This window comes from Sparus aurata, chromosome 23, assembly GCF_900880675.1.
Source record: "Sparus aurata chromosome 23, fSpaAur1.1, whole genome shotgun sequence".
Classification (NCBI taxonomy): domain Eukaryota; kingdom Metazoa; phylum Chordata; class Actinopteri; order Spariformes; family Sparidae; genus Sparus; species Sparus aurata.
In genome coordinates this window covers 12,782,447-12,808,383 of record NC_044209.1, presented here as the reverse complement: position 1 = coordinate 12,808,383, position 25,937 = coordinate 12,782,447, and the positions used below count along the sequence as shown (strand labels likewise).

Below are 25,937 nucleotides of genomic sequence, written 5' to 3'. Positions count from 1 at the left end.
CCAGTCCTTTTCCAGGAGCCTGTCTGATCCAGTTCATGTATTGGCTGCTGAATGTGAATCCAGATGCTGTACAGGTCAATCTGTGAGATTCTCCAGGCTTTTTAACCACTGGTTCGGATTCTGTCAGAGTCTGACCATCAACACCTGTTGGGACAAAAAAATATGTGTGTGTCATTGCTTTGGCAGCACAAATAAAAGTTATCTAACATTAAGATCAGTGTAGATGTTCACCTGCCCAGCAGACAGTTAACAGCAGCAGTCCTGTCCTATAGTCCATCATGTTAAACTGTGTGTCCACTGTTCTCTGTCATCCTCTCTGCAGTCAGATAAGTAGAGGAGGAAGACATCTGAGTTTTGCATTGACTCCTCCTCACAGTGTGGAACTGGATTTGACTTGGATCTCACTGTTTGGTGAAACTGGTGAATGATTGTTTACTGTACATGATTCATTCTTTCACCAGAAACTGTTGCATGTTTATTAGTTTTTGTGCAACTGTTTGACAAACACCCCTATATTGCCCCTCAATATAAATCACTCTGCACAATTTCAAGAAATTGACCGGCTGATCAATTTTATAATACCACTAAATTGAGTATTTTCAACATTTTTTAATAGAAAAAACATACAATTAATGACAAATGTGGTTGTTTGTTTGTAATGTTGATTTTCTAACAAAGTGTTTATGAGGCATACTTTTTTAAGGACATAGATAAAGGTACTACACAAGTATAATAAATAATTATTGAAGTTTCATGTTTGTTTAGATTGAGATTGTTTTTCAAAATGCTTTGAGCTGAAATAATGTGTCAGTATTTAACTTACATACTGAGAGTCAAAGACACAAAATAAAGTTTTAGGAAAATGTGTCCATTCAATGTTATCATTTTTGAAGATTTTCATTTACCAGCTTGTGTTTCTTTTACTTTGTTTAAAGCCCCTGTACAGACTTTTCATTTAGTGTTGATTTTGGCGGCCCCGCTGGACGAAAGCGGTAGTGTTTTGCCGGAATGAAGACTGCATTTCCCATGAGCTCTAGTGCCCACTGTCGTGAAGACGTTTGTCTGGCCGGCGCGTGTAGATTTGTTTTGGAAACGTCAGAAAGACGATGGGACTTGCTTTGAAAACGTTTTTTTTTTTTTACAGCAGCTATCTGCAGTGTGCATATGGACGAGGTAATGTGTCTATTTGTATTTCTACTTAATATAATATGCTGCCGGTGAAACAAAGTAATGCTGCTGTTGCGGTGCAATTTCCCAGCTATATATATTACCCAGGGTGCTACAGAGCTAGCGTTACAGCAAAGTCACAGTGATTGTGATGGATGTTTTGTTCTAAGTAAGAAACTGAATCATTTGTAATGACAGAGGATATTACCGATGCATCGTTGCAGGTCGGCTGGGCTGAAGCATACACACAGCTGAAATGGATGCGTGATCTAAGATGTTGTCGTTTTCACGAGTGTAGTATCTAGAGCTAATCTAGTGGTAACGTTAGCCAGCTTTGTTGTAACAACATAAATTCATGTATTGCTGTAAACTAAGTCCCGCATTACATTTCATAAATGAAATAAAATTTACAAACCTGTCTAGGAGGAATCGGGTGAATTCTGGATCCGACCTGAATCCCTTCAAGCCCTGCAACTCTCTCCATCTCTGGAAGGAATCGCCAATGTTTATCCGTGTTTTAGCCCTAGCTCGATCGGATTCCCTCTTGGCCTTTTGTTGGTCTTCGGTTCGAATTCTTTTTCTTTTCTTTGTCTCATTATCAGCCATGACAAAAGTTTTAGCTCGGTTAGCACTGGCTAGCGTAGCAACAAAACAGCTATGCCGTATCCTGAATGTTGTCAGTTCCGGTCTGACTGCCGTAAATCGTTTCGTCAGTGGTCCGACCCGACCAAGGCCTTTCAGAGGTATAGAATTAGACTACTTAGAAAAAGCGTATCTTCACGCTGATGGGCTCATTTGCTGTTGTAGGTAACAGAGACACATCAGCAGAAACCAGAGACTTTTGCATATCCAGTTAAAAACTCCGTACAGGGGCTTTAATGTGTCTCTTCCTCTTTGCTGTAACAGTGAACTGGTGTTGAAACCATTAGTGGTCTGAGGGCTCCTCTGGTGGCTTCATGTTACAAGTGTTCAGGCACTGAGGGGTTTTTGTTCAGGTCTACTGATGGTTTGTGTTATTGTGGCTCTCTGGCACAGTAATACACAGCAGTGCCTTCAGACTGCACATTCTGTCCATTTAGAGTCACTGTGTTGCTGGAAGAGTCTAAATCGATACTGAACTTGTTCTTTAGTGAATCTTTGTAGTATGAACTTCCAGTTCCTTTCACTCCTATCCATTCCAGTCCTTTCCCTGCAGGCTGTCTGATCCAAGCTGTCCAGTAGCTAAGAGAATAAGAGACCTGACAGGTGATGGTCAGACGTTGACCTGGCTGCACAGTCACAGAGGCTGGCTGTGTCAACTGTTCACACTTCACACCTGTTAAAAAAACAAAATGTTTTGATCAAAATCATCAAGTTAAACTGCAAAAGAAGAAGTGTTGACTTTGACAAATCCAGAGAGACTCACATCCAGCTGCCAACAGCAGCAGCAGAGCTACAGAAAACATGGTTGATGTTGAAAGTGACGTGCTGTGAACTCCACTGACAGCCTGATGGGAAGTTTTTATAGCTGAGTAACAAGGAAGCTCACTGAGTTTGCATAGAATCAAACATATGAAGCATCAATGTTGGTCTTACTGGAGCCAATAGAAGAGTCTGTTGACTGTTATTATATCTGCAGAGTGAAAACTTGCCTGGAAATCACCTCTGCTTTACACATGATATTTTCATTTCATTACACACTCAACTAACATTTTGAAAATGTCCTTGTTTTTACAGAAATGAAACAACTGTAAATGATTATCACAACTATTCTTACTGTGAATATTACATGAACCATAGATAATGGAAGACATATTGTTTAAAATCAGCATTACAATATTAATGATGATGTGTCATGGAAACAAAAGGAGAAACCATCAAGAATGTTGCTTTCTATAAGCCATGTTTACAGTGTGTTCAGCATGTTTTAAATCATTAAAACACTTTAAATATGATGTGAGCTGGCGCGCAGGTAGTCCAGTGGTTAGAGCGATGCCACAAACGCAGTGGACCCTGGTTCAAATCTGGCCAGAGAACCTGTACTGCATGTCACACCCCCCATCTCTCTCCCCTTTCTGATCTGTCTACTGTCAAAGGTGGCTATGCCTAAAATAAATATGATGTGAGCTGTTTTCCTGAGAGAATGTATTTACTGTCAGCACCTCCTACATCACATTTAAGATTAACTCCGAATGTAAGAACAGCTTGTTATTGCAGCATTTGATCACTTAGTGTTCTTCCTGTATTTGCAGCAAAGTCTCAGCAGACAGCATCATGTAAACAGTATGAAAACTTCTGTCTGATGCTGCTGGTTGGCATGAAAGTTTTTGAATCATTTTTAGTGTCAGCAGATGTTTGAAGACATACAGAGAAACTTGGAGCCTCGAGAGGAAAACAGCTGCTCAGGAACTGAAACCTGTGAGACAAAATGCAAAAACTACATCTGAGCGTTGAGAGTCAGTCAGTTAATATTAATGAGAACACAGAGTCTCCTTTTAACCAATAGAGGAGAGACAAACTTGTCACTGACTGCCCTCTAGTGATTTATGAAGGACTCTATGACATTATTGTTCTCCTTTATATTATAAGTCATTTAGATTCCACAAAATTTAGAGACATTATTGCCTATAAAATGTAGAAATGTTCATTTCAGTGACCACATTATTGTGCTGTTTTTGGGCCTTTTATCAACAAGAAACCTTTATTGTTTTGTTTCATTTAATGCTTACTATCAATATTTCTTAGGAACAGATTTAAAAATATAATATAATCATGAATTATGTAAAATACTTCATGCTTTTCCAGCCTAGTAAATATGAGTTCTGTAGGTTTTTGTACAGCTGCTCAACCAACTCCAGTCACTGTGGCTGTCGAGCACAATAATAAACAGCAGAATCTTCAGTCTTCAGACTGTTCATCTGCAGATACACCTGCTGTCTGCTGTTGTCTCAGGAGATGGTAAACCGGCCTTTGACTGATTCAGAATAGTAAGTGGTGCCACCAGGATAGATCTCAGCAAGCCATTCCAGTCCTTTTCCAGGACCCTGTCTTATCCAGTTCATAGCATAGCTGCTGAATGTGAATCCAGAGGCTGTACAGGTCAATCTGTGAGATTCTCCAGGCCTTTTAACCACTAGTTCAGATTCTGTCAGAGTCTGACCATCAACACCTGTTGAGACATACATGAGACACATGTCATGCTTAAAAATGGTCGCAAAATTAAAATGACAAATCAAGCCCTGTAAAGATGTTCACCTGCCCAGCAGACAGTTAACAGCAGCAGTCCTGTCCTATAGTCCATCATGTTAAACTGTGTGTCCACTGATCTCTGTCATCCTCTCTGCAGTCAGATAAGTAGAGGAGGAAGACATCTGAATTTTGCATTGACTCCTCCTCAGAGGGAGGAAACAGCTGGACTGGAGATATTTATCAAAACTTGTGAATTAATGTCAGAGAGTCTAACACATGTTACTTTCTGGAAAATGTCAGTATGAACAACACAATCACATTTATTCTATTTAAATCTTATTCTTAGTTCAGACATCTGACACATTAACATACAGGTTTTATTCAAGCTAATTAGATAATAATTAATCTTGTTATCAGTGCTTTGTTTCTTATCAGCCAACAGTTGGCATCACATTAGAAGATTTACAACAATAAAAGTAATCTACAGTTTAAATCTGATCAGCAGTATCACTTTTATGAATATTGCTTCATTGTCACCTTATACCATCACACATTTAACAGGTATTTTAAATAGATTTGTGATTGTGTTTTAGCCAAGACATGCAGACAAAATCTTTTTCAACCTGTTTTTCTCTTTTCAAACTACATTTAAATACTTTATGGTTGAAACACTGACACATGGTGAGTGATGCAACATGATGCACATGCATCATTTGTTCATTTGATGTTCAATTGAGAGTCCAAAATCTGAAAATGAAAACATTATTCTTTATTTCATTACTTGGGTAGAGCAGACAGACCAGATGAAATGTGTTTCATAGTTAACTGGCCTCATTCAAACGAACATTATTTGTTTTCAAAGTCCTGACATGCTTCAGTGCTTCTCATACAGAGATCAGGGTAGTTCAGTTTTTGTACAGCTCTGTAGTCTGCTGTGTCACTGTGGCTCTCGTGCACAATAATAAACTGCAGAGTCTTCTTGTTTTAGACTCTTCACCTCTAAGGACACAACATTTCTGGACGTGTCTTTGGTGATGGTAAACTGGCCTTGGACACTTTGGGCAAATATTGTACCAGTTCCATCATCAATGCGTCCGATCCATTCCAGTCCTCTCCCTGGTTTCTGACGAATCCAGTGCAGCCAAGCCAGAGCAAGTCCTTCCACTTTACAGGACAGAGTGCCTGGTTGTCCAGCTCTGCTGACCACTGGCTCTGAGGAGGTGAGGGACTGACCCTGAGCAGCTGAAAGAGACAGAGTTTAGATGACGAGGAGCCAGCAGACATCCAGAGCTCTTGTTCTCCTCCTCTGCTGACACACTGACACTGACTTCACTCACCTGAAATGAGAGCCAAGAAGAAGAAACTCAGTACAGCTGTCATGGTGGAAACTTGCCTGAGTCTGCAACTGTCAAGACTTTTGTAAAGGATATATACTGTGCAGGCAGAGTGGGCGGAGACTGTTCATCAGTGTGTGAATTTGTATTTTATCAGTCAGAAATTTTGGAGAAACAGTTTCTAAACATAAACACTAAATCTGAGAAAAGGAGGAGCGTTGTTGAGTTAGAATGTGTGGTGTGAAGTTAAGAAGAGCATTAATACAGTACAAGCTGAACTATCAGCCTCATGTTTTCATTATAAACTGATGGGTCACTTCGGTGAGGAAGAATACTGCAAAGACAGGAAACAAAGGGAAAGGTTCAGTCAGTGTTTGAGTTTCATTAAGTTAAGATCACTGAGATCAGCAGATATGAGAGTCTCCTCATAGTGACAGAGAGAGAGAAACTTGACACTTACTGACATCTAGTGGGGGTGGAGCCCTCATGTTGTGACCAGCTTTAGATACCAAGTCATACAAACATTATTGTTGATTCATTTATTTTATTCATACCTGGACGATGATTTCCGCATATCGTATATATTTCATTGCCTGTTATGTGAGTGATTGATCATTACAGTAAGATATTTAATGATTTGTTTTAATGCTTATTGTTGTTGGTTAAAGGTGCACTTTGTAATTTTGGGGAAGAAATTTTAATTAGAAGTGAAAGATCATTGACAAATGACCCTGCCACCTTTCTAGTTTCAAACGGTGTTCTGGAGACCTTATTTTCCTCTGAGAACAGCTTGTTCACTTATGGAAAAGATAAATGAGTTTCTATTATTACCTCATTGATATTGTAAGTTTTACAATTCTGAGTTTAAATTTCTTCTCCTAAACTAAATAGTGCAACTTTAATGATTTATTCATCAATAGTGTTCATGATTTAATTATAAACAAAGAAAGAATAAATAAAACTGTAAGTATTTTTCAGGCTCTTTCAGTCCAGTACAGATGAGTTCTGTAGGTTTTTGTACAGCTGCTCAACCAACTGTGTCACTGTGTGGCTGTCGAGCACAATAATAAACAGCCGAATCTTCAGTCTTCAGACTGTTCATCTGCAGATACACCTGCTGTCTGCTGTCGTCTCTGGAGATGGTAAACCGGCCTTTGACTGACTCAGAGTAGAATTTCCTGTCATTATCACGTTCAATCCAGGCAATCCACTCCAGTTCTTTTCCAGGAGCCTGTCTGACCCAGTTCATATGATAGTCAGTGAATGTGAATCCAGAGGCTGTACAGGTCAATCTGTGAGATTCTCCAGGCCTTTTAACCACTGGTTCAGATTCTGTCAGAGTCTGACCATCAACACCTGTCAAGGCAAAAAAGATCCACATTTAGTTACGTTCCCAACAACAATGAAACTATTTGAAATACAAATCAACGTAGATGTTCACCTGCCCAGCAGACAGTTAACAGCAGCAGTCCTGTCCTATAGTCCATCATGTTAAACTGTGTGTCCACTGTTCTCTGTCATCCTCTCTGCAGTCAGATAAGTAGAGGAGGAAGACATCTGAGTTTTGCATTGTCTCCTCCTTACAGGGAGTAACTGGATTTGACATATATATTAGTTACTGTTTGGTCAAACTGTACAATGGATGTCTGTTGAAGTTCAAACCAGGTTCAGTATCTGGATGTCTCACTCTTTTTGGACGTCTGTGAAGGTGCAAGAAAATCTTCCAGCCAGAACACCTTTTGGAAGTCTACAGACATCTGACTCAGGTTCAACATCTGAATTGCCATCATTGTAAAACAAACAGTCATGTAAAATACCTGTTGATAGAGAAGAATATTTAAATCATAGTGTAAATTGAAGTTATGACAAATAGCTACATCATGTAAAGTAATTTGAAAATGATATTCATAATAAGGGGTGGACTTTTGTGAAAATGTCCAAAAATGTTCCAAGGTTGGGTTGTTGTATAAAAAGAAAGTGATCGTTTGTCTCAATAATTAACAAGCAAGCACATGGCTTCATTATGGACAGTTTCATTGAATACAATGTTTTGGTTCTCTAAGTTTTGAACTGTAGTCAAACTGATGGAGGTTTGATGATCAAAACATGGTAGCCTGTGACATGGTCACATGGACATCAGTGAAGATCAATAAATATAATTTAGATATCAGGGGACAGAAAACTCCAGAGGAAAAAAAACATATTTGTTTGATGGTTTATTTTATTGAAACATGAAAAACTTTTAACATAGTTATGAGCTGAAAAATAAATTAATGCATTCATTAATTGTGAGTCAGACAGAGAAGACACTTTTTAGATATTATCTCTGCTACATTCAATAATATTGTTATTGTGCATTCTAATGAAATGTGTTGTATTCATTTTTCTTCATCATTATTGAATTGATGTGTCTGTTTCTCTTTACTGTAACAGTGAACAGGTGTTGAAATCATTAGTGGTCTGAGGGCTCCTCCTCTGGTGGCTTCATGTTACAAGTGTTCAGACACTGAGGGGTTTTTGTTCAGGTCTACTGATCAATGTTGGTCTGACTGGAGCCAATAGAAGAGTCTGTTGACTGTTATTATATCTGCAGAGTGAAAACATGCCTGGAAATCACCTCTGCTTTACACATGATATTTTCATTTCATTACGCACTCAACTGGAACATTTTGAAAAATGTCCCTGTTTTCACAGAAATGAAACTGTAAATGATTATTACAACTATTCTTACTGTGAATATTACATGAACCATAGATAATGGAAAACATATTCTTTAAAATCAGCATTACAATATTAATGATGTGTCATGGAAACAAAAGGAGAAACCATCAAGAATGTTGCTTTCTATAAGCCATGTTTACAGTGTGTTCAGCATGTTTTTGTCAGGTCGGGGTTTTAGGGAAGACTATGGAAAGGGGAAGGTGGACCCAAATGCAGTAACACACGAGAGGCAAGGCGTGGGGAAACAAAAGGCGAGCTTTTATTTAACAAAAGCTGAATACCAAACAGACAAAACGGGGGCAAGAGGCAAAGTAGCAACTAAAAACAGTAATACAAAGTAACAACTAAAAGGCAGGACAAAGTACAAAGAAAAAATCAAAGTTCAAATCAAACATGGAACAATACAAAACTCAAATCCAAAAACACATACCGTGGGGGAACAAGGAACAGACTGGAGCATGGACAAAGACGGACGCTGACAAGAACAATGACCAGACAAGGAGTGAAGGGAAACACACAGACTAAGTACACAGACACTGATGACAAGACGAGGAACAGGTGAGGTGGACCAACAGGTGAGGTAACGAAGGGGAGGAGCACATGAGAACATGAAGGGACCAGGGCAATGGACAGAGGGAGCCAGAGGGAACATAGGAAAAAACACAGGAGAACTTAAAGGACACATGAGGGCATGGGAAAAACAAGACACAAGACAAGATACATAGACATGGAAATCAAATACAAGAAGCCACAAGACAAAACCAGACAAGAACACAACAGACAGATTTACAGACATGACAGTACCCCCCCCTCAAGGGACAGCTTCAAGATGTCCCTCAAAACATAAGTCCAAGTGAGCCTGGGAGGGTGGAGGGGGTCTGGAGGAGGGCCAAGGTCCAAACAAACAGGAGGATGGAGGCAAGGACTGGAACCCACTGGAGGCCGGGGACGTGGACTGGGACCCCCTAGAGGCCGGCGACGAAGGCGTAGGCGTTCTGGAGGCCGGCGACGAAGTCGAAGGCGAAGGCGCTCTGGAGGCCGGCGACGAAGTCGAAGGCGAAGGCGCTCTGGAGGCCGGCGACGAAGTCGAAGGCGAAGGCGCTCTGGAGGCCGGCGACGAAGTCGAAGGCGAAGGCGCTCTGGAGGCCGGCGACGAAGTCGAAGGCGAAGGCGCTCTGGAGGCCGGCGACGAAGTCGAAGGCGAAGGCGCTCTGGAGGCCGGCGACGAAGGCGAAGGCGCTCTGGAGGCCGGCGACGAAGGCGAAGGCGCTCTGGAGGCCGGCGACGAAGTCGAAGGCGAAGGCGCTCTGGAGGCCGGCGACGAAGTCGAAGGCGAAGGCGCTCTGGAGGCCGGCGACGAAGTCGAAGGCGAAGGCGCTCTGGAGGCCGGCGACGAAGTCGAAGGCGCTCTGGAGGCCGGCGATGAAGACGAAGGCGTAGGCGCTCTGGAGGCCGGCGATGAAGACGAAGGCGTAGGCGTTCTGGAGGCCGGCGACGAAGGCGAAGGCGCTCTGGAAGCCGGCGACGAAGGCGAAGGCGTGGGCTGGGACCCACTGGAGGCCGGCGGCGAAGACGTGGGCTGGGACCCACTGGAGGCCGGCGGCGAAGACGTGGGCTGGGACCCACTGGAGGCCGGCGGCGAAGACGTGGGCTGGGACCCACTGGAGGCCGGCGGCGAAGACGTGGGCTGGGACCCACTGGAGGCCGGCGGCGAAGACGTGGGCTGGGACCCACTGGAGGCCGGCGGCGAAGGCGAAGGCTGAAGCCCTCTTGAGGCCGGATCGCTGACTGGGAAACCCTCCTGGGCCTTGGCCGGACCACCAACAGAGGTTCGCAGGGAGCTGGTGGCCTGTGAGCCAATAAAGGGTCGCTGGTGGCAGACGACCTCGGCCTGGCCTCCGACCAAGGAGCTGGCACTGGACTTGGCATGGGCCTCGGCCGGTCCTCCGACCGAGGTGCAGGGACGGGCCTCGGCCGGGCCGCCGACCGAGGTGCCGGGACGGGCCTCGGCCGGGCCTCCGACCGAGGAGCAGGGACAGGCGCCATCAGGTCCGCCGACTGACGGCCACAGGCAGGAACAGGCGCCATCAGGTCCGCCGACTGACGGCCACAGGCAGGAACAGCAGACAGCTGTCTGCTGTCAAAGTGACAGCAGACAGCATCATGTAAACAGCATGAAAACTTCTGTCTGATGCTGCTGGTTGGCATGAAAGAGTTTTAATCATTTCAGTGTCAGCAGATGTTTGAAGACATACAGAGAAACTTGGAGCCTCGAGAGGAAAACAGCTGCTCAGGAACTGAAACCTGTGAGACAAAATGCAAAAACTACATCTGAGTGTTGAGAGTCAGTCAGTTAATATTAATGAGAACACAGAGTCTTCTTTAAGTAACAGGAGAGACAAACTTGTCACTGACTGCCCTCTAGTGATTTTATGAAAGAAACTGTAACATTATTTTTCATCTTTATGATGATCCATTTAGATTGCACAAAGTTTAGAGACATTATTGTCTCTACATTTTGTAGTAGTGTTATTTCAGTGACTACATTGTTGTGCTGTTAACAGCAGCAGTCCTGTCCTATAGTCCATCATGTTAAACTGTGTGTCCACTGTTCTCTGTCATCCTCTCTGCAGTCAGATAAGTAGAGGAGGAAGACATCTGAGTTTTGCATTGACTCCTCCTCACAGCGAGGAAACAGCTGGACTGGAGATATTTATCGAAACTTGGGAGTTAATGTCCAAGAGTCTAACATGTTTTAGTTTCTGTGAAATGTCAGTCAGTATTAACAACAAAACCACATTTGTTCCATAACACATAAATGTTACTCTTAGTTTAGACATCTGACACATTAACATACAAGTTAATGAAATAATAATTCATCTTGTTATCAATGCTTTTTTTCTTATCAGTCACGTTGAGAACAGTTGGCAGCACATTAGAATATTTACAACAATATAACAGTCTACAGTTTAATTCTGATCAGCAGAATGACTTATGAATATTGCTTGATTATCGTCTGATACCATCACACATTTAACAGGTGTTTTGAATAGATTTTTCTTCATGTTTTGATCAAGACACACTGATCAACCTGTTTTTCTCTTTTCAAACTAAATTAGAATAACTTATGGTTGATACACTGACATACAGTGAGTGATGCAACATGATGCACATGCATCATTTGATGTTCAATTGAGAGTCCAGATCAGAAAATGTGAACATTATTCTTTATTTCATTACTTGTGTTCAGCAGACAGACCAGATGAAATGTGTTTCATTGTTAACTGGCCTCATTCAAAGGAACATTATTTGTTTTCAAGTCCTGACATGCTTCAGTGCTCCTCGGTCCCTCCCACAACTTCCTGTTCCTCAACAACCAAACTTGCTGCTTGGACACTTTCGTGACAAAAGCCCGTTTTTACCATTTCTTCCTGCACCAGACACAAAGCAAACGTGACGACAATGTTCGCGAAAAAGCGTGGCGGACATTATTTACCCTAGGTTCGGTTTTGGACGTGCCGATGCGGCCGGTCCGTCGCCTCGGGAGGTGGGCCGTGTAGCTAGCGGCTAGCGGCTAGCAGCTAGCTAGCCGCTAGCTACACATGAACATCCACAGATTCCGATTCCACTTTGTTGTCTGCGCATCTCCGGATCTCCTCAGACCCGAACAGACTCGGTCCGGACTCGTTTAATCTCATTAATCCACAACAGTCAGTTTAGATGCACAGAACAGAACGGACCGAACCGCCGGCAAAATCCCGGTCCAGCTCGCGCCGCTGCAGGTATAAATTTGCTTGTTTCTTCAGGTATGTCGTGGGCTTGAGCTCTGCAGTAATTGGCTCTGGTGCACACGTGGCCATGGTGTGCAGTGATTGGCTCTTGTGCGCACGTGACTGTGGCGGCTCTGGTGGACAATGCTCGGCGGAATTTGTAAAGCATTTATGAAATAATGTATTCACGGTATCATTGCAGTCCAAACAAATGCTTAGATGCACACCACTGAACCACGCAGCAGCCATTTTGAAAGTCTCGGGTCAGTGTGATCCTTATCCGCAGAGATATTTGACCAACAGACACATACACACACACACACACACACACACACACACACACAGACAGACAGAGATTCCGTGCATTTATAGATAGATGAGATCAGCAGATATGAGAGTCTCCTCATAGTGACAGAGAGAGAAACTTGACACTGACTGACATCTAGTGGTTTTGTACGGGGAACTGCAACATCATTTCTCGCTCTCAGATTGTGTCCAACTTTAGATACCAAATAATACAAACGTTATTGATTATTCATACCTGGACAATTATTTCAGCAGATTGTTTTGCTGTCTTTGCCTATTATGTGAGTAATTGATCATTACAGTAAGATATTTAATGATCTTTTAAAATGTTTGTTATTTCAAGATGCACTTTGTCATTTTGGGTAATACATTTTAATCAGAAGTTAAAATCCATTGACTGATTTCTTTTATGCCTTAAGGAGAAGCTAGAAACCGAAATAAACTAAATAAAATACATTTTAAAAAAAAACCTCTCTTCATATGTTGGTTGAATAAACAGAAAACACAATTTCATATTGTCTATTTTGTTCATATATGGCAAACCCCCCAACCTTCCTAGTTCCAAACAGTGTTCTGGGGACCTTATTTTCCTCAACTTGTTTATTTATTTATGGAAAAGATCAATATTTCTGAATTTGTATCATTACCTCATTATTATTGTAAAGATTAAAAGTCTGACATTAAATTTCTTCTCCAAAACTATACAGTGCCCCTTTAATGACTTATTCATCAATGATTTCATCATGAACAAAATAAGAACAAATAAAGACTGTTCATCTGCAGATACACCTGCTGTCTGCTGTTGTCTCTGGAGATGGTAAACCGGCCTTCGACTGACTCAGAGTAGTAGAGGCTGCTACTGCCACCACTGATATAGGCGATCCACTCCAGTCCTTTTCCAGCAGCCTGTCTGATCCAAGCAGTATCAATATTGACACCAAACCCTGAATATGTGCAGGTCGGTCTGTGGGATTCTCCAGGCCTTTTCACTGCTGGTTCAGACTCAGTTAGTGTTTGACCCTCAGTACCTACAGACAGTTAAACAGCTCATTAGTTACTGTAATGCAGCCATGTTGTCTTTGTAGCAGGAGGTTTGTCAGAAAAACAATCATTGTTCTTACCTGCCCAGTTAATAGACAGGATGAGAAAAACAACCAAATAATCAGGTGTGATCATTGTAAAAGCCAGTTGTCTCTGTCCAGTTTACAGTGTCTGTCAGTGATTCAGTCTCTGTCCTTCACTCTGCAACACATATGTAGAAATAAAGAGATCAGAGTTTTTTAAAGTGGCTCTGCTGTAATCTGCATCGGTCAACCTACCCTCAAGAGATTCGCTCTGATTGGATCTCTTCTCCATTCGTCCCGCCCTAACATTTTCATCTCGTTTTTATTTGTTGACTAAAGTGTCAGTTATATTTCGTCACAGTCTTCGTCATCATATCTGACTTTTTATTTAGTTTTCATTTAGATTTCGTCCGTGAAAAAGGTTCGTTGACGAATATTTTTCGTCATAGTCTTCGTCAACGAAATTAACACCACAAGTCACACACCTCTGGACAGAACAACAATGACATCATCATATTATGTTATACACCTTAAGATTTTTATTGTAATGTTTTTAATAATGAAGAAGTAATTTAACAGTGATGTTTATTCACACACCAGTAAGATGTATTTATGTGTTGGTCCATCAATATACTGGATATATATCATGTAAATGTTCAAATATATATCACCTGCTGTTAAACATTAATAATGTAGTGGGGCAGCTTAGCTAGAAATTATATAAGGATTGTGCATTTTATGATAAAAGCGTCAAATTTGGTACACTTGTAGCCAAAGACATATAGAACAAAATTAGATGTGGAGGCATGACAAATTTTCAATATGGTAGCCATTTTCAAGGTGACCGCCTGTTTTGAGATTAAATTTCACATTAACAATGGATAACAGGTGTTAGAAACATGAAATTTGGTACAATTATAGCCAGAGAAATGGGGAACATGTAGAGGGATCAAGACTTTTCAATATGGTGGCCATTTTTCAAAATGACAACTGTTTTTAGATAAAATGTCATATTAACAATGGATAATAAGAGATAGAAGCAGCATAGTTATGCTCAAAGACACAAAGGAAAAACAATACAGATATGGACCCATCATACATTTTTAATATGGCGACCATTTTGCAAAATGGCTGCCAGTGACAACTCTTTTTAGATCAATTTTCATAATAATCATTTGAATTACTCCTTTTTCAATATGGTGGCAAAGATGGCAGCCAACTACCAAAAATGTTCAAGATGGCAGGCATGATTGGTCGCCGAGGAAAACAGTGCTTTCAATACAATTGCATTGATCTTATTTGGATATCAGTTAGGGTTAGAGTTAGGTTTAGAGTTAGGGTAGTCTGTGTAGATTTGTGTACATTCACATTTCCACGAAATACAATTGGCCTAAATAGAGTGGATGTCAAAGCACAACCAGGGCACACTGGTGACACCACTGCTGTGAAACTCAGCATGGGGTTCAGTGACAGCTAATACACTCTGCTTTATAAAGCTTCACTTATTTGTGGTAGTTTAGTGATAGTTTAGTGGTAGTGTAGTTTAGTTTCCTAAATGCTATCTAATGTTAGCCCCACAGTCTAGTTGTTGATGACATGATGTAGTTAGATAGCCGCACCTGAATAGACAGGAAGTGCCAGCATGGGAGAGCCGAATCAAGGGTAACGGGGCTTTAAATGACTTTCATTTAGTTACCCGGAAGGTGTACAGATCGCACAGGAATTAAATGTCACTGGATGAACAATCGGACTAGGTGTAGGGTAGTTATCACATCTGAACCTAGTTGTATCCCATATGTTAATGTGCTTTGATAAAATGTATCTTCTGCCCCAGATAACATACCACAAGATGTTATAGCTACAGTCGAGAGGTTTCTTATACTGCTATATGACCGAGCCAGCCAATGCACAAAAATAGACACTGCAAGGAGGAAGTTAATTGTGAAGAAACAGAATGTGCTGTCTATCCCAACGACAAAGGCTGCCCTAGAAGAACATGTCAAGAAAGCAGTTTATTAAGAAGGACATGTGTGGGGTCAGATGCTGGTACCTACACCAGAACTATCTTCACCATGTAAATGGGGCCGGTCAAACAAATCTGAGGCTTATTATGCACCCTTCTGGACATGCCTACGGGATGCAAGCTAGTCCAGCTATGAACTTGTCTCCTGTCAATGTAAGAAGGGTTGTGTTAGGCAGTGCAGGTGCAAAAAATCTGCCTTAGAATGCACAGCTCTCTGTTACTGTGAAGGCGAGTGCTAAATAGACTTTCCTGGCGCTGGACCTACTTAGACTATCACATATTTTGAGTCTTGAATTGCAGCTTCTGAGCAATTCTGATGCTCATTTACTTTACTTCAGATCCAGAAAAATATAACGACAAAAAGATCATCCAAATCAGAGAAATCTATGCAACTTTATTGCAACTACCATTTTTTGCTCGTTGGCTGCCATCTTGGTCACCATCTTGAAAAAAAGTATAATCGAAATGATAGTTCCCAAGAGCAATGCAGATAAATCCAACATATATCCTTGATATATAATAAACATCACGTTATATCCATCATTAATATGAAAATTGAACTAAAAGCAGTTGTCACTGGCAGCCAATTTGGAAAACGACCGCCATATTGATCATTCATGAGGGTCCATATCTGTAATTTTTTAGTGTATTTGGCCATAACAGTAATTTGCTTTGCTTATATTACATATTATCCATTGTTAATGTGAAATATATTATATATTATCTATCTATAAACAGTTGTCACTGGTGGCCATCTTGAAAAATCACTGCCATATTGAAAATTTGTTGTGCCTCCACATCTAATTTTTGTCATATTGAAAAGTCTTGATCCCTCCACATGTTCCCCTTGTCTTTGGCTATAACTGTAACAATTTGATGCTCCTATCACATATTATTATCTATTGTTAATGTGGAATTTCGTCTAAAAACAGTTGTCACTGGCGACCATTTTGAAAAATGGCCACCATATGGAAAAGTCTTGATCTCTCTACATGTTCCCCATGTCTTTGGCAATAACTGTACCAAAATGTATGTTTCTATCACCTATTATCCATTGTTAATGTGAAATGTAATCTAAAAACAGTCGTCACTGGCCATCTTGAAAAATGGCTGCCATATAGAAAATTTGTCGTGCCTCCACATCTAATTTTTTTCTATATGCCTTTGGCGACAAGCATACCAAATTTGACGCTTTTATCATAAAATGCACAATCCTTCTGGTTATCTGCCCCACTAATGGGAACATTATATACCATCATTGTTGTAGAAAAATCTAACACTGAGAAACAGGAAGTCACAAACCACAACATCAGCTGTTGTTTTCATATGATGCATGTATGTATGTGTGAGTGTTTAGAGTCACTGTCATACTCTCCTTCGTTAGTGTCATCTGACTTCACATGTTCTGCTGCCACCTGTAGGTCTTTGGAAACAAATGTTCTGTGGAGTTTTTGTAAAGCTTCTCTGCTTCCTTTAACCAGTGTGTGTGTTTGGCACAGTAATACACAGCAGAGTCCTCTGGCTTTAAGTTGGACAGTCTCAGATACACCATGCTGCTGGTGTCATCTCTTGTGACTTCTATTCGTCCTTCCACACTGTTCGCATAATCTGTTCTACTTGCATCGCTGTAGACACGCCCGTTCCATTCCAGTCCTTTTCCTGCAGGTTGTCTGATCCAGCTCATACTGCAGCAGCTGAATGTGAAGCCAGATCCCCTGCAGGACAGACTGAGAGTCTCCCCAGGCTTTTTCACTACTGAATTGGAAGGAATGGACTCCATACTCTGACCTGTACAACCTGATGAGATGAAAGAAGAGATGAGCCACAGAAGAAAGTGAGACAGTCATCTGGGAAGTTTTCTGCTATCACTGACTGACCATCAGTCCATGTTGTGTGATAAAAGATAAAACAGCAAGAAGCAGGAGAACTCACAGGGCAGAGAGAGAGCAACCAGCAGAAGAGTGAGTGTGTTCATCATCCTGAGGCTGGAGCTGTGGGTTTAATTGTATGATTTATTTCATGTTCATGTTTTAATATAGGTGACTGATGGATTCAAGATCAAAACCAAAACAGCGCTTCTTCATTTATTTTTCTTAAAATTATGTGATTTCAGAAAAAATAATGACAAATAATAAAAAAAGAAATGGTACACCTGACATACAACATATTAACTGACCTGATTCTAATTTGATTCACTGATTTCATTATTTATATGTTTGTGCTTATTTTCTCACTGCCAACAAGAGTTGGAGTTGAAACCAAGATTATCTAAATGAATAATTGAGTGTAATGCAACTGGTTGAAAGCCTGGATTTTTATTTTTATCTTTTTATTATTTTAGACTTTTAAAGGTTTCATCTAGTGGATGTTTGACACCACAGTCATACGGAGGAAATTGGAGCCTTTAGAAGAAAGTGAAAACCTTGTGATGATATGCAACAAACAGCTGATGGACAGCAATGTCAAATATCTGCTGTTTAATCCGTCAAATGTGGATATGCAAGTGATATTTACATCACAATTAAATCTTAATGAAAACAATTTGAAAACATATTTACCTACGTAGATACTGTGTATTTTTCATTAAGTTGTTTGATGTAGCTTTTATGATGAACATTCTAAATAAAGATATGCCTGTTTATTAAAATGATTTATACATTCGTATCTCAGATTAGAAGTATTTGCTAATTAAAACTTACAGTTCACTGTAACTGTTTTATATAATTTACTCTTACTGCTTTAAGTAGGACATGTCAGACAACAAAGATGAGTTCTCCAGGTTTTTGTACAGCTGCTCAACAACTCCAGTCACTGTGGCTGTCGAGCACAATAATAAACAGCAGAATCTTCAGTCTTCAGACTGTTCATCTGCAGATACACCTGCTGTCTGTTGTTGTCTCTGGAGATGGTAAACCGGCCTTTGACTGACTCAGAGTAGTAAGTGCTAGTGACATCAATAGTGGCAACCCACTCCAGTCCTTTTCCAGGAGCCTGTCTGATCCAGCTCATCCAGTAGCCACTAATTGACAATCCAGAGGCTGTACAGGTCAATCTGTGAGATTCTCCAGGCCTTTTAACCACTGGTTCAGATTCTGTCAGAGTCTGACCATCAGCACCTGTCAAGGCACAAAAGATACACATTTAAGGAGTTATGTTCCCAACAACAATGAAAATATTTGAAATAAAAATCAGTGTAGATGTTCACCTGCCCAGCAGACAGTTAACAGCAGCAGTCCTGTCCTATAGTCCATCATGTTAAACTGTGTGTCCACTGTTCTCCGTCATCCTCTCTGCAGTCAGATAAGTAAAGGGAGGAAGACATCTGAGTTTTGCATTGACTCCTCCTCACAGGGAGGAACTGGATTTGACTTGGATCTCATTTACTGTTTGGTAAAACTGATGAATGAATATTTACTGAACAAAATTCATTCCTTCAAGAGAAACTGTTGCATGACTAGTAGTTTTTGTGCAGCTATGACGAAAACTTAATTTTAGCTGATTGCACCTCATTATAAAACCCCACTGTTGCACTGTGCATCATGTCAAGAATTTTTGCAATACCACCGAAGTGAGTATTTTGTATTATATTCTAATAGGAAAAACAAAAATGTATGACAAATGTTGTTGTTTGTATAATTATGTTGATTTGCTAAAAAGTGTTTATGAGACATGCCTTTTTAAGGACGTCAGAGTAAAGACAACTAGACAAGCAACACAAATCTTTATTAAGTTTCATGTTTGTTCAGATAAAGAGATTTTTCAAAATGTAGTTGTGAGCTAGGATAAATTTGTCAGTCTTTAACTTATATTTTGTGAGTCAGACAGACAAAAAACACTTTTTGGAAAATGTTTGCATTCAATATTATATTTTTTAAAATATTTTCATACTCTCTTCCTCTCTTTACTGTAACAGTGAGCAGGTGTTGAAATCATTAGTGGTCTGAGGGCTCCTCCTCTGGTGGCTTCATGTTACAAGTGTTCAGGCACTGAGGGGTTTTTGTTCAGGTCTACTGATGGCTTGTGTTATTGTGGCTCTCTGGCACAGTAATACACAGCAGTGTCTTCAGACTGCACATTCTGTCCATTTAGAATCACTGTGTTGCTGGAAGAGTCTAACTTGATAATGAACTTGTTCTTTAGTGAATCTTTGTAGTATGTGGTGGATCCAGCAGCTGCACTTCCAATCCACTCCAGTCATTTCCCTGCAGGCTGTCTGATCCAAGCTGTCCAGTAGCTGCTAACAGAATAAGAGACCTGACAGGTGATGGTCAGACGTTGACCTGGCTGCACAGTCACAGAGGCTGGCTGTGTCAACTGTTCACACTTCACACCTGTTAAAAAAACAAAATTTGATTTGATCCGAGCAGCATCTGTGATTCAGTGCACAATCCCATACTGTAATAACAGCTGGTTGAGATGGTCAGTGCTCGGATTCCCTCTTCCTACCCTCTTATCTAATTATTGATATTTTCATGATATTGACAATTTGATTAATTTCAGGCTTTGAAACTAAAGTTATATCATTTGATTATTGATCCCTGATTTCAGGGTGGTGCCCTGTGTTCATTAATGACTCATAGTTACTTACGTTTCATTAATTAACTATTGTTTTTATATAATTTACTGTATTGATTAATAATAACATTTTAAATAATAATCAGTAATCAATATCAATTCCCAACAATTGTGTAGTAATTTTATTTCAGTGACCACATCTTTGTGCTGTCTTTGGTCATTTTATCAACAAATACTCTTTATTGTGTTTTGTTTCATTTAATTATTTCTATCAACAATTCTCAGGAACAGGTTTAAAATTATAATATAATTGTGTATGATATAAAATACTTCATGTTTGGCTCTTTCAGTCCAGTAAAGATGAGTTCTGCAGGTTTTTGTACAGCTGCTCAACCAACTCCAGTCACTGTGGCTGTCGAGCACAATAATAAACAGCAGAATCTTCAGTCTTCAAACTGTTCATCTGCAGATACACCTGCTGTCTGCTGTTGTCTCTGGAGATGGTAAACCGGCCTTTGACTGACTCAGAGTAGTATGCGCTACCAGTATGAGTGGCAACCCACTCCAGTCCTTTTCCAGGAGCCTGTCTGATCCAGGCCATATAGTAGCTGCTGACAGCGAATCCAGAGGCTGTACAGGTCAATCTGTGAGATTCTCCAGGTCTTTTAATCACTGGTTCAGATTCTGTTAGAGTCTGCCCATCAACACCTGCTGAGACAAAAATGAGACACATGTCATGCTTAAAAATGGTCGCAAAATTAAAATGACAAATCAAGCCCTGTAAAGGTGTTCACCTGCCCAGCAGACAGTTAACAGCAGCAGTCCTGTCCTATAGTTCATCATGTTAAACTGTGTGTCCACTGTTGTCTGTCATCCTCTCTGCATTCAGATAAGTAGAGGAGGAAGACATCTGAGTTTTGCATTGACTCCTCCTCATAAGAAGTATAGAGAACTGGATTTGACTTGTTAACCACTGCTGTTCAATGAGAGTTTTTACTCAAGCCAAATTAATTAGATTAATGCATCTGACATATGAATTTAGCTTGTATACAAATTGTTACATTTCAGACACTTTGCATAATAATATGCATAATTGTTGGGAATTGATGGGAAACTGAGAGGTCAAGAAAAACTGCAGGTTGAAGATTGAGGCAGAAATGGGACAGAACACTGCAGAGGAGGTGTGAAGTGAGATCAATCCCATACTTTATTATACTACAGTATGTAAATATGTTATACTGTCTTATTAAATGATATACGGTGTAGTATTTCTGCTATGTTTTAAAATAGACAAAGAATTGTGTCATTAATGAATCAGTGTGTTAATGAGTCTGTTTTATACTGTTTGCTGAGTCTGCTGTTCTTAATCACACCGCTGTCGCTCTCTCTTTAGGGAGGAAACAGTTCTCTGATTTATTTCAATAACACACAAATATGTGAATTTTAATTCAGGAATCTGCCAAGTTTCCAAACAGCAAACATTCAAAGAAGTTCACATATAATTTCTCTCATTGTCATGGTTTCTCATTACTTCCTGTAGACAGCATATGTGTTAAATACTAATCTGCAGCATTCTTACGATCACCAATATCGATGAGTAATTTGAAACGTGTCGAATTGTCATCGTATCATGTAAAACCATCCACCAATAATCAGAATGTGTTTTGGGGGAGTTTGTACTTAAAGCCCCTGTACGGAGTTTTTAACTGGATATGCAAAAGTCTCTGGTTTCTGCTGATGTGTCTCTGTTACCTACAACAGCAAATGAGCCCATCAGCGTGAAGATACGCTTTTTCTAAGTAGTCTAATTCTATACCTCTGAAAGGCCTTGGTCGGGTCGGACCACTGACGAAACGATTTACGGCAGTCAGACCGGAACTGACAACATTCAGGATACGGCATAGCTGTTTTGTTGCTACGCTAGCCAGTGCTAACCGAGCTAAAACTTTTGTCATGGCTGATAATGAGACAAAGAAAAGAAAAAGAATTCGAACCGAAGACCAACGAAAGGCCAAGAGGGAATCCGATCGAGCTAGGGCTAAAACACGGATAAACATTGGCGATTCCTTCCAGAGATGGAGAGAGTTGCAGGGCTTGAAGGGATTCAGGTCGGATCCAGAATTCGCCCGATTCCTCCTAGACAGGTTTGTAAATTTTATTTCATTTATGAAATGTAATGCGGGACGTAGTTTACAGCAATACATGAATTTATGTTGTTACAACAAAGCTGGCTAACGTTACCACTAGATTAGCTCTAGATACTACACTCGTGAAAACGACAACAAACGTCTTAGATCACGCATCCATTTCAGCTGTGTGTATGCTTCAGCCCAGCCGACCTGCAACGATGCATCGGTAATATCCTCTGTCATTACAAATGATTCAGTTTCTTACTTAGAACAAAACATCCATCACAATCACTGTGACTTTGCTGTAACGCTAGCTCTGTAGCACCCTGGGTAATATATATAGCTGGGAAATTGCAGCGCAACAGCAGCATTACTTTGTTTCACCGGCGGCATATTATATTAAGTAGAAATACAAATAGACACATTACCTCGTCCATATGCACGCTGCAGATAGCTGCTGTAAAAAAAAAAAACGTTTTCAAAGCAAGTCCCATCGTCTTTCCGACGTTTCCAAAACAAATCTACACGCGCCGGCCAGACAAACGTCTTCACGACAGTGGGCACTAGAGCTCATGGGAAATGCAGTCTTCATTCCAGCAAAACACTACCGCTTTCGTCCAGCGGGGCCGCCAAAATCAACACTAAATGAAAAGTCTGTACAGGGGCTTTAAGTAGATGTCGTTAGAAATATCGAATCATTTAATATTTTGGCAACTGAATAAACTCTACTATTGTGAGTGATGTCACACAAATGAAAGAATATTTAGTCATGAGTTTACAGTAAACTCTATGGAAATCTAATGTGGATATAAAGTGCTTTTGCAAGTGGAGATAAAACCCAGATGTCATGTAGATCACATGTTTGTTGTCTGTGGAGGTTTTTGTGCAGCTGCTCCACTGTCTTCAGTCACTGTGTCTCTCGAGCACAGAAGTAAACAGCAGAATCTTCTGCTGTCAGGCTCCTGATCTCGAGGTACTGAGTGCTGCTGGACACGTCTTCAGTCATGAGGAAACCACTTTGAAAGGAGCTGGCATAGCTAGCAGAGTTTGAACCTGTGTTCATCCACCCAATCCACTCCAGAGCTTTCCCTGGCTTCTGTCGTATCCAGTGAATATTGCGGCTCGTCATGCTATAACCAGATATGACACATGACATCTTCACTGTCTCTCCAGGTGTTTTCACCTCAGAGGGAGACTGGTCCAGTTTGATTTCACTCCAAACTCCTGGAAGCAAAGAAAATGTGATCATTATCCAACAAACTTGTAAATCACAGGTTTGACATTTACTAAAGAAGTAAAGCAGAATGAATTTTCTCACCATGAATACTAACTACAAATTATAAACTCCAGATGATTGTATTTTCCATTCTGTGATAAACACTGTAGTTCAGAGCTCTCTGATCTCAGTGTTTCAAATATATCTCAGTCTGTCACAGGTTTCTGTCACAAGTTATTGATGGTGTGTTTAAATCGTTCTTCTAAATGACAATCTTTCACTCAAGACATACAAGTTTAGAACCTTTTTCAGCTTGGCTAAACTCTGACAGGGAAAATTGCATTCTATTTGTGTATGTATGAAGAAATACAGCGACTGTTAAAATTGTAGTTAAATTATGAAACGGTTCCCATATTTTAGATGCAATGAATTCAATGAAAATAAATTAACTAAATGAGTTATTACATTCATCTTGAATTGAGGACATTCAAGTTGATCTTAGTCTCTTCTACACTGAGAACTTAGATCAACCATCAATATTTTCATCTCTTATTCTGTCTGCCAGAAAGAAAACAATGCCTTAATAATTCAGCGAATTAAATAAAGATTCACGTCCCCATCTATATTAATGTTTGCATTTAACAATATGTGTGTGGTTGAGTCACATGGTCTCTGGGTATTTGTGCAGGTCTGTTGGTGGTTTGTATCACTGTGGGCTGACGTACACAGTAATAAACAGCTGTGTCCTCAGGCTGCAGATTCTGTACTGTCAGAGTCACCGAGCTGGTAGAAGTGTGTGTTTGATAAAGGAACTTGTTCTTCAGAGCATTATTTTGGTAAAAGTCTCCTCCACCCCACCGGTGCCAAATCCAGTCCATTGGTTTTCCTTCACACTGTCTGATCCAACCTGTTGCATAGCTGTTATCAGTCAAAGAATAACCAGAGACCTTACAGGTGATGGGCAAAGACTGTCCAGGCTGCACAACCTTTGAGTCTGGCTGGATGAGATCAATACTGTTCACACCTGTGGAAACACAAATCAACATTATCTCCATCATCCATCTGACTATTCAGTGTTTCTAATGTGTTTATTAGTGTGAATCCACTGAAAGCTCCTCACAGGATCCAGCACCCAGCAGCAGCAGCAGAGCTACAGAGAACATGGTTGGTATTGAAGGTGATCTGATGGGAGCTTCTCTTCTTCTGCTGCAGCTGACAGCATGATATCAAGTCTTTATAGCAGACTGTGAGGAAGTTCACTTTGCATAGAGAAGGACACTGACAGGATATAAAAGGAGGATCAACTTTCCTGTTACAAGGAGTCACAGCTTGAGTTGCAATGTGAAAATTCATTTTGACACACATGTAAGACAATGTTCATATGATTTTAGTGATTTTTACGATTCAGTTTTTTTAATCTTTACAAAACTCTAACAGGTCAGATGGAAACACACTGACATAAAGAGAATATTATTAGTAGAATATAAGCACAGATCTAAAAACACCACAGATATAATATTTTTTCCTGAATCAAGCAGTTTTACTGAGATGATGATTCTCTGATTTGGTTGATTTTCTCGAACTGAAGTTTATTTCAGTAATTGTCAAAAAGCAGAAAGTAAAGTTTTGAATTGTTTTGACATGTTGAGTTTTTGTACAGTGTTGCTCTTTCCTGTGTCACTGTGTGGCTGTCGAGCACAATAATAAATAGCAGAGTCTTCAGTCTTCAGACTGTTCATCTGCAGATACACCTGCTGTCTGCTGTTGTCTCTGGAGATGGTAAACCGGCCTTTGACTGACTCAGAGTAGAATTGGCCGCTGTCATCAGTATAAGTGAAGGCGATCCACTCCAGTCCTTTTCCAGGAGCCTGTCTGACCCAGTTCATATGGTAGCTGCTGAATGTGAATCCAGAGGCTGTACAGGTTAATCTGTGAGATTCTCCAGGCCTTTTAACCACTGGTTCAGATTCTGTCAGAGTCTGACCATCAACACCTGTTGAGACAAAAAAATATATGTGTGTCGTTGTCTTGGTTATCTAAAGTTATCTAAAAATTAAGATCAGTGTAGATGTTCACCTTCCCAGCAGACAGTTAACAGCAGCAGTCCTGTCCTATAGTCCATCATGTTAAACTGTGTGTCCACTGTTCTCTGTCATCCTCTCTTCAGTCAGATAAGTAGAGGAGGAAGACATCTGAGTTTTGCATTGACTCCTCCTCACAGGGAGTAGAGAACTGAATTGGATTTGTTTACCTATTGCTCTTCATTGAGAGTTTTTACTCAAGCCAAATTGGTTAGATCCATTCATCTGACATATGAATTTACCTTGTATATAAATTGTTAAATTTCACACTATTGGCATAATTGCATAATTGTTGGATGTCAGAATTTCAATGAGCCAGAATTGAAACTGAGAGGTCAAGAAAAACTACAAGTTGAAGATTGAGGCCAAAATGGGACAGAACACTGCAGAGGAGGTGTGAAGTGAGATCAATCTCATACTTTATTATACTACAGTATGTGAGT

General features: G+C 40.4%; 6 gene segments (V, D, J or C); all 6 read right to left on the bottom strand.

Annotated features, from left to right (window-relative positions):
• Positions 1-5,169: 5,169 nt before the first annotated feature.
• Positions 5,170-5,738, bottom strand: LOC115576113 (immunoglobulin heavy variable 3-74-like). The segment is given in 2 exon segments: positions 5,170-5,577; positions 5,673-5,738. Coding segments are annotated over 2 exon segments (348 nt in total).
• Positions 5,739-6,735: 997 nt separating this feature from the next.
• Positions 6,736-7,159, bottom strand: LOC115576141 (Ig heavy chain V region 6.96-like; the record flags this gene model as incomplete). The annotated part of the segment is given in 2 exon segments: positions 6,736-7,025; positions 7,111-7,159. Coding segments are annotated over 2 exon segments (339 nt in total), but the record flags the coding sequence as incomplete, so codon positions are not given.
• Positions 7,160-13,681: 6,522 nt separating this feature from the next.
• LOC115575170 (Ig heavy chain V region 3-like) lies at positions 13,682-17,531 on the bottom strand. The segment is given in 3 exon segments: positions 13,682-13,708; positions 17,049-17,350; positions 17,486-17,531. Coding segments are annotated over 3 exon segments (375 nt in total).
• An 845-nt stretch (positions 17,532-18,376) lies between these two features.
• LOC115576117 (immunoglobulin heavy variable 3-7-like) lies at positions 18,377-18,843 on the bottom strand (the record flags this gene model as incomplete). The annotated part of the segment is given in 2 exon segments: positions 18,377-18,669; positions 18,759-18,843. Coding segments are annotated over 2 exon segments (342 nt in total), but the record flags the coding sequence as incomplete, so codon positions are not given.
• Positions 18,844-20,486: 1,643 nt separating this feature from the next.
• LOC115576118 (Ig heavy chain V region 914-like) lies at positions 20,487-20,911 on the bottom strand (the record flags this gene model as incomplete). The annotated part of the segment is given in 2 exon segments: positions 20,487-20,776; positions 20,863-20,911. Coding segments are annotated over 2 exon segments (339 nt in total), but the record flags the coding sequence as incomplete, so codon positions are not given.
• A 3,618-nt stretch (positions 20,912-24,529) lies between these two features.
• On the bottom strand, positions 24,530-25,538 carry LOC115575169 (immunoglobulin heavy variable 3-30-3-like). The segment is given in 3 exon segments: positions 24,530-24,691; positions 25,072-25,406; positions 25,490-25,538. Coding segments are annotated over 3 exon segments (546 nt in total).
• Positions 25,539-25,937: the final 399 nt, after the last annotated feature.